Genomic DNA, 8,868 nt, shown 5'->3' with positions numbered 1-8,868 from the left:
TCCTCTATTTTTCTTTCTTACAGTCTAAGGGTCATACAGTTGGTAAGCATTGCTTACAGAATGACAACCTTTTTATTGGTGACTCTAAAGAGAAGAACCAACAGAGTGAGGCAGAGAATCACAAAAGTGAGGTAGGCACCACTCCACTTCAGCCAAATTCTCCTTAGCAAGAGAAAACATCAGCATGTCTCAATCTCTATTGACATTCCCACATTTACCATGTCATGAAGGGGCATACAAAGGCAATAGGCATTAAAACTAGGGGATTGAAATCCACATTCCCTATTTTACAATCCACACTCCATATTTTCTTTTTTGGTAACTTAAATTTTGTCTTTACTAACTTAAGCTTTGTCTTTTTATGAGAATTTTGACCAAAGAAGGAAAGGAGGAGTGTGGATTACAAATTAGGGAGTGTGGATTTCACTCTCTTAAAACTATTGCATCCAAACTTATCCAAGCTTCGGAGAGTTTGATATCAAAATACAGGGAGTCCTTGCAAAAAGAATTACCACATTTGATGAGATAGAAACAGAGAGCCTCAATTTTTTTTTTTTTTTTTTTTGGATAGGGGAAACACCCCTAGTTCTGATTATTCAAGTGAGTAGTAAAGACATTAGACCTCGGAGGGGACATTAGACCTTCACTCCGGGTTACATTACAAGCTTTAATAATATCCTCATCGAGAACGTCCTGAATAATAGCAGGAGTCTCGTCTAACCAATACTCATCAACATAAGAGTAACTAGCAACATGCGCTAACCTATTGGCCACGCTGTTTGCTTCTCTAAAAATGTGTCTCACTTGTAAAGAACTGAAAGCTTGAGAGCCTCAATTTAGAAATTGAGAAAGTGCCTCAATTAAGTGAGAAGAATACCTCGTGAAATACTAGTCCACAACAAATATTAGATTTAGTCTTGCTATTTCAGTCCTGAATATGTAATCACATTAGTTGTACGTGTTTACTTTTTAATGGATAATATTGACAATGAGAATTGCAAATAGATTGGAAAATGGAAGTACTATAGCTTCATTGTCCTGCAGCATAAGAAGAACAAAAAGAACCGAATACATTTTTGGTTGATCAATCAGAGATTAGAGCATCTTGAACCACTACTAGAATTTTGTTCATAGACATCGGTTCTGGACCGATGTTAAACTAATTTTCGACCGATGTCTTAGTGGGTGTAGAGAAAAGTATAGACATCAGTATAAGCGCGTTTTGAACCGATGTCCCAGATAACAACCAACATCGATTCTAAAAAACAAATCGATGTATAATCGTTATAATCATCATATTTTTGTATGTTAGGTATGTCTAATTCTTCATATTTTCAGATTTTATGCTTTAAAAAGTATATGTCGAACAATACCTACTTGAACATTTGCATCGATTTCTATTCCAGAAGCGATGTCCAGTACACTTGTAGACATCAGTTCCCATGAGTATTGTTTGTTCGTGGCCATTTTTACATGTAGGTTGCTACATTATTTTCCTAGGAACGATGTCTGTATCTTTATTATACATCGTGTTTTTATTCAGAAATGATGTTTGTTTTGAGACTGAACATCGTTTTCAATTAAGTAAACCGATGTTCAACGGTATTATGTACGTCGACTATGTTTATTCAAACTGATGTGTTAGTTCATTGAAGATTACGGTTTGGTGATTAGAAATCGATGTGCAGTAGTTTTGATTACATCGATTTTGAGTTACAATTCGATATATTGATAATCATAGGACATCGATTTCATTTTTGATACTGATTTCTAATCTCTCAACAGACTTCGTTTTCCTTGGCATTACTGTTTTATTATGCTTTAATACACTTCACTTCATTTTGACAAGCATGATGTGAAAAGTTTGCATTTAGCTATTGCTGGGAAAAAAATTGCATTTCTCATCATCCAAAATTAGGGGCTTTCCATTAATGTTCTTTCCAAATTCATGATTCAACATAATGAGCCAAAATAAACCCCTAAACTTACAAAAGCTAGCTTGGAAAAATATGAGCAACAATGTACAAAAGTTCCACACCAAGCTTTGCTTCAAAGCCAAAACTAGCTAGCCTTACTCAAAAAACATCTTGGCAGTCACATTCCTACATCAAACTCTGTATATAATCAGCCACTTCAATGCGCACCTCGTCAATTTGATCAGGGGATGTGACACCATTGATAGGGTCAGAAAACTCTCCTACAAGTTCATCTGCAACCTGGAATACTCTAAACTCTTAGACTTACAATAAGATTTCAATGAGAACTTGTATAATCTGAAAAATTGAATGGCTGTAACTGAGCTAATGGCACTTGCATGCCAATAATACAACTCCTCAAAGGATTGACCATGAAATGAAGGTATATTATAAGTTATAACTTCCTACAGCTTATCAGTCAATAACAGGCAGCAGACAACTTAACACTTAAACAACTGGTTATCTTTTGAAAATGACTGTTCATGCACAAAGGGACACAAAACTTGGATAAGATGAGTTTTTGTATCCTTAAAACCACGGAGAACTCCTTGAAGAACCAAAGATGCTACAACTGCAGAAGCACCAACTTTATGAGTAATCAAACAGAGAGCTCAAAAAAGAGCAATCTCTCGCTTCCCTATGACCTAAATTGATGTAGTTTAGTGACTTTATATCTTGAACATGTGGTTTGGTGTGAGTCTTAGTGACTCCCAGATCAATCAGTGAGTTAGTCACTTTCCTGTTATATGGAAGATGCTACAGTAATCAAAAGGACCAGATCTGTGACCCAATAACATGTAATCAAAAGCAGCAAACTTTACAGAAGAGAAAAGGAAGCAAAGGCAAAGAGATCGCAAAGCAGATGCAGAGAAAGAAAGGGTACCTCATAAACCAAGTCGAAGAGGGATCGGAGAGTCGGAGGCAGTGAGGAAGGCTCAGCGCGTTTCATGTCCTCTTCCTGTTGATTGCAGTATCATAAACTATCAATCATGAACTCCATTAATGAATTATGTATTTTTTTAACCACATGTGAATAATTAAATGGTATGAAATATATCCCTTCCTAAAACCAAAAAGTACAGATTCTAACAAAGGCACACTTTAGAAGTTTGAATTTTCTTTCTTTTGTTAGGTCAACCTTTGAGGCACATCATCCAAATATGAACCCAGGCAAATTAGACAATTGGGGCATAAACCAGCAAGCTAAACCTCTTACGCATGAAAATTAATTTAATCGTCTCAATTTGCATGGAATATATATATATATATATATATATATATATATATATATATATATATATATATATATATATATATATATATATAAATGTATTTGAGTAGGTCTACGTCATTAACTGTTTCTAATTTGTTTCGAAGAGTACCTCCATTTCCATGGCTCCCAAAGTTTAAACCACTAGCATGTAAGCTTGAGTCATCTCCTTTACTTTGTCCGCAAGAAGGATTTAGTCTATCAGATGTCGCATCAGAGTACATTCCAGAACCTGCTTGCAATTAAATGTCATGTCCTTTAATGGAGACAATATAATGAACAAAAGAAATGATGGAAGCGGATAGATATATCAAGATAACAAAATTATTCAAACCTGAAGCGGATAGATATATCAAGACAACTCCATCAGATGAAAGCTCCTCACAAACTGTAGCCAGAACCTGCCAGTCAAGTAAATACATTGATTCTTATTTTTTGTTAGTTCTCAACAAAAAAAGAAAACACTAGATTGTTTGATGCAGATAAAGGATAACATTCTTGATATATGAGGAGCATTAACTATTCCAAAAGGGGAAAAATGCTGTAAGAATCCATCTTCATCCAAACTCATCAATGTGTTTACTGAAACTTATTATAACATGCTTACTCAACGGCACAATAAATAAAAGTCAGCAATGGTATTAGGCATTTGGTATCTGGTGGTTTAGGTTTTAGAGCACTGTGTTTAAAGCCCAAACTCATCTGGGTGCTATACAAAGTCATGGTCCATATACCAATAATTCATACTTGAAAATGTGCCTTTTAAGAGCATTCAAGAATTGATATCATTTGCAAAGCAACAAACTTTAGGTTCGGTAGGAGCATGAAACTTTAGTTTCAAACATAATTACTACAAAAAGGGACACCAAATCAAACACTATCCATAAAGGGGGTCAGGGTAGAGATGTAACAGAACCATTAATTCCTTAAGGAACTACGAAAGGAAGATTTTTACTATTCACAACCTGACATGCCAAATAAAACATAGTAATTATAAGGGAAACAGGCAACCATTAATTCCTATCAGACTTACTGCCAGCAAATGTGTAACAGAAGGACGATATAAGACAGCTATCTGTGAGTTATGTGGCAGAGTAGGATCTGCAATATCATGAGAGTAGTTAATGCGGCCGGACCCTGGCTCCCCGTTCTGACCTTTTCTAGAACTCCCAGCGGCCTACACCTGAATCTTTGTCTTTGACAGTGGAACTGCTGATTTAGCCTGTAAATAAAGGGCAGAGGAATTAGAAACAAGACACAACTGTGCAATCTTTAAAGATACAGAAAATCATTACTTGGAGTACTTGGATATGCATCAGGTCTTCGGGGAAAATGAAAAAATGAGAGGGCTAGTTTTATATAAGTGCTCTAATACACAGACATGCAGAAAAAAAATCCCCAGAAAGAGCTAGTTGCAACACAGACATGGGTACCATAGTTATAGTTGCTACTCCACTCATCCTCTGCATAAAAGTCAGTACGACCCTCTCAGCTACAACAATGCTGTGTGCTCTTCCTGCATATCAATCTGTAAGACTTCTCATTCTTCTCAGTTCTAAGACTAGGCTTAATATATGTGTGTGTGTTCATAAAACTAAACCATCAACAACAATACAAATGATGTCCCAACAAGGCTGACTCCTATAAATTGATGTGAAGAAATAAGACTAAAAGAAAAATTACACGTACTCCATGACTATGTAGACATTATTGGCATCCTCAAATGCATCATAAAATCTGACCAGATTCTCATGTCCAGATAATGCTTTCAGTATTTTTACCTCTCTACGGACATCTTCAATAGCTATTGCTGTTGTCATCTGCAAAGAATCACTTAATTAGTAACCAATATGACTTCAAACAAAAACTTGTGTGATGACCAAATAATACGACTTCAAAGAGCTAAATTAATTAGATAGGATACAGCAAGATAAGATCAATAAATTGAACTAATAATCTGATACAGGCAAAACCCATCAAGAGAAAGAATCAAAATTTCCCTCGAAATAGTTGAAAGAATCCAATTAGATAAAGGACCAGATCTGTGACCCAATAACATGTAATCAAAAGCAGCAAACTTTACAGAAGAGAAAAGGAAGCAAAGGCAAAGAGATCGCAAAGCAGATGCAGAGAAAGAAAGGGTACCTCATAAACCAAGTCGAAGAGGGATCGGAGAGTCGGAGGCGGTGAGGAAGGCTCAGCGCGTTTCAGAACCCCTTTTTGATTAGACACAGAGAGAGAGAGAGAGAGAGAGAGAGAGAGAGAGAGAGAGAGAGGGAAAAGAGGAATAAGGGATGCTGTGGTACGACCTCGGAGAAGAGCAGAAGCATAACGATGGAGGAGGCGAGATTGATGACGCCGCCGGGGAGGGTACCGCTGTAGAAATCTTCGTTGAATTTGGGGCTTGGTCCGTAGCTTGTTCATCATATTCTCCATAGTTTATAGAGAGAGAAAGTGAGAGTCGGGGGGAAGGGAGAGAGATAGGGTTTGGAAGGAGTGAGAGTCATTAGGGTTCGAAAGTTTCAGAGAAATTGTTCACTTTTTCAAGTTTTAGTTTTGGGGTTGGGCGCAATTTTTTTTTCTAAGTGTGAAAGTTTTGAGTTTTAGTCCCCGCTTCTTCATTTCACTTAAAAGACTTAGCGTTTTTTGCAAAAATAGGTTCCCGCAAATTTTCGAACAAAACTTTTAACACCGGTCATTTTAAAAACTGATGTTAATGACATACATTTAAATCGGTATTTTCGTAAAACGATGTTAGATTACTTTTTTACATCGTGTGCAAGTACAACCGATTTAAAACATGCGATGTCTATGAACAGATTTCTAGTAGTGAACAGACAAGATTCCTACATAGATACATCATAAGGCTTCATAGGTTTGGCTTAGAGATCATCAACCCACTCTAGCTACCTTCTTGCCTAAGTTTTAACAAATAAATCCATCAGTGCCTTCTCTTGGATTGACAATTTCATACACTTGGCAAGGGAAATCTCCAACCTTTCTATTTTAATTTGTTCCCTTAGGATTCTGCAGTTCATTGAAATAGAAAGGCTGCATAATTTTACGTCCAATGGAAGAGAAGGAACACAAGTGTATTCCAAAGCGAAGACATCTGGACATAAAATTATGCGGCTCAAAGTGTAATTTGTAAACAGTACTCACCGACAGATAGGCATTGAACCTCTATCGACCTTCAGGGATGCTAATGGTTACCAGATTGTTCGAAAAAATGCTAGATGATGGAGAAGAAGAGCAAACAGCCTTATAATTACTATGTGTTGAAAATGCAGGTTCTTTGAATAGTGGAAGTGATGTAGCTTCATTAGCCAACATGTGAATTACAGAAGACATTGTTGGTCGATCAACTGGATCTTCTTGAACACACAATAATGCTACATGGATACACCTTAAAGCTTCATGAGGCAGACATGTTTCTCTCACTGATGCATCAATCACCTCCATTCCTCTACCTTCTTTCCATAATTTCCATGCCTAAGATTGAACATATATTAAAATTTATGGAAGACAATTCACTTAAATTTGAAGCTAACTAATAAAGTTATAGTCAGTGCAGCTCACAAAAGAAAAAACTAGACTTTCACTTACCCATCCAGCAAGAGTTAGTGGGTGTTCAAGATGATAGAAAGCGGAATTCTTCCTTCCACTTACAATCTCCAGCAACAACACTCCAAAACTAAATACATCCAATTTCTCAGAAAAATGACCATAGCGTGCATACTCAGGTGACATGTAACCGCTGTATGAATTAATGCTGGAGATGTGAGTAATAGTAGTGATGCCATTGAGTTTTAAATATTGAAATTATAACCCTACATGTACTTACTATGTCCCAACAACCCTGTTGGTACTTGCTTCAGTCTGATTTATCTCGAAAATCTTTGCCATTCCAAAATCTGAAATTTTGGGGTTCATTTCTTCATCCAACAGAACATTACTTACTTTTAGATCCCGGTGAATGATTTTCAATCTAGAGTGTTTGTGGATATAAAGTACTCCTTGAGCAATACCTTCTATAATTTGAAAGCGTTTACCCCAATCCAACTTTGTGTTTTCCCTTGGATCTGATCACAGAAACCATAAAGAAGAATGACTAACAATGAAAATTAATGTATCTTAGACATCGATAATGAAAATTAATCAAAAGTGAGCATATATATACCAAACAAAAATTTGTCCAAACTTCGATTAGTCATGTACTCGTAGATTAATATCATCTCTTCCTTTTCAATACAGCAACCCAAGAGCCTAACAAGATTGTTATGTTGGAGCTTTGCTATAAGTTTTAACTCATTCATGAACTCCTGATATCCTTGCCCTGACTTCTTTGACAGTCTTTTTATGGCTACCTCTTGATTTTCTTTTAAGATGCCCTGTAAAAGAAGAAAAATGCGATTGAAACTATTGAAGAACAAGATTTAGCATATTATGAAGAAATGGGTACTTGCAACAATATTGGGAGCAGATAGTGGAAGTGTCACCTTATAAACAGGGCCAAACCCTCCCTCTCCTAGTTTATTAGCTTCAGAGAAGTTGTTTGTAGCAGCTAATATACTCCTTAAACTTGAGACCGGTAGTTCTGTATCATTCTTCCCATTTCCAGCACTAAAATTCCTAATATTCTCACTATATGCCCTGTTACAGTATTATTGTTAGAGCATTGTTGGTTTGATTTAATTCAATCTATGTGCTATGCTATGTGAGTGACAGAGAGAGTGCGTTTTAGCAAACAACAGTACCTTTTCTTTCCCAAAGATTTCTTCCATAAGAAGTATAAAAATAATAATATCGTAAGCAACCCTCCTGTTGCTGAGACTACTGCAGTTACAAGAGCTGTATAGCTCTTTTTGGGCAAATTCACAGGAGTGTCCACAGCAGTATCCACAAGAGTGTTATTCAATAAAGATAAACCGAAAACACAAGTACCCTCACTTTCAGGTTCAGAGTCATTGATAATACCAGCTGCTGCATACATTACTGTGAAGATCCAACAATCTCTAGAGTGAGAACTGTTACCATCAACGGTGATTAATTCTTGCTGAATTCTAAGGCCAGCCGCCACGCAAGCATCACAGGATGATAGATCAGTGAGGTCTGGCTTGCATGCAGAGTCAAGTGCAGTGGTCTGATTAAGCTTAGAGACCCAATCTTGGGAAGACTCAATTTGGGCGCAGATGTTGGGGCTAGTTACAAATTGTATAGGGTCAAAACAATAAGAGACAAGATCGGAAGGGAGTGCTAGAGAGGTGAGCTTGGACTGGAAGTTTTGGAGGCAAGAATTTGAGGCTGCTATGTTGGGGAGTAGGAAAAAAGTGGTGGCCTTGAGGTGTTGAGCAAGGCCTATTGCAAAGAGAGACAATAGGGTTTGACAACATGGGATCTGGGTGATGTCCATTTGGGGGGTTTTAGGATGGGCTCGGAAGTTTTTGCATGATGAGGAGTTGAAGGGGACTCTAAGAACATAGTTGAGATCAATGCATGGGGCATGTTGTTCTGTTGCTAATTATATTTGGAGATTGAGCGGTAGAGAGAGGAAGTAGTGAGAGAAACACCAACAAACGCCCAATGAATTTCATCACTTCAACCATAAAATGACAAAATCCA

The 8,868-nt window shown here is 37.0% G+C and overlaps 1 protein-coding gene and 1 long non-coding RNA gene across 15 annotated transcripts; both read right to left on the bottom strand.

Annotated features, from left to right (window-relative positions):
* Positions 1-1,897: 1,897 nt before the first annotated feature.
* LOC133708392 (uncharacterized) lies at positions 1,898-5,862 on the bottom strand. 14 transcript variants are annotated; one of them, XR_009845818.1, is made up of 8 exons: positions 5,392-5,854; positions 4,936-5,066; positions 4,680-4,774; positions 4,280-4,468; positions 3,581-3,647; positions 3,359-3,478; positions 2,860-2,956; positions 1,898-2,216 (listed from the first exon to the last, which is right to left on the bottom strand). It is a non-coding gene; the product is annotated as an uncharacterized LOC133708392 (long non-coding RNA). The 14 variants fall into 14 exon arrangements; XR_009845821.1 differs by having other exon boundaries at positions 4,672-4,762; XR_009845819.1 differs by having other exon boundaries at positions 4,680-4,762; positions 5,392-5,853.
* A 220-nt stretch (positions 5,863-6,082) lies between these two features.
* Positions 6,083-8,659, bottom strand: LOC133711700 (probable receptor-like protein kinase At1g11050). The gene is made up of 7 exons (XM_062137803.1): positions 8,004-8,659; positions 7,746-7,899; positions 7,427-7,637; positions 7,275-7,328; positions 7,091-7,181; positions 6,853-7,003; positions 6,083-6,738 (listed from the first exon to the last, which is right to left on the bottom strand). The coding sequence occupies exons 1-7, from the start codon at positions 8,657-8,659 to the stop codon at positions 6,430-6,432; spliced, it is 1,626 nt and encodes a 541-aa protein (XP_061993787.1). The 3' UTR covers positions 6,083-6,429.
* Between the last annotated feature and the right edge of the window lie 209 nt (positions 8,660-8,868).

Source organism: Rosa rugosa, chromosome 5, assembly GCF_958449725.1.
Source record: "Rosa rugosa chromosome 5, drRosRugo1.1, whole genome shotgun sequence".
Classification (NCBI taxonomy): domain Eukaryota; kingdom Viridiplantae; phylum Streptophyta; class Magnoliopsida; order Rosales; family Rosaceae; genus Rosa; species Rosa rugosa.
The sequence above is the reverse complement of the archived record's forward strand: the minus strand, read 5'-3'. Positions and strand labels throughout refer to the sequence as shown.

Excerpts from the sequence above, each read along its gene's own strand:
- LOC133711700 (XM_062137803.1), bottom strand. The coding sequence starts at position 8,659 with ATGGACATCACCCAGATCCCATGTTGTCAAACCCTATTGTCTCTCTTT. Across the intron at positions 7,004-7,090 it reads AACAGGGTTGTTGGGACATA|CGGTTACATGTCACCTGAGT; the intron begins GTAAGTACATGT and ends TAATTCATACAG. Across the intron at positions 6,739-6,852 it reads CACTAACTCTTGCTGGATGG|GCATGGAAATTATGGAAAGA; the intron begins GTAAGTGAAAGT and ends GTTCAATCTTAG.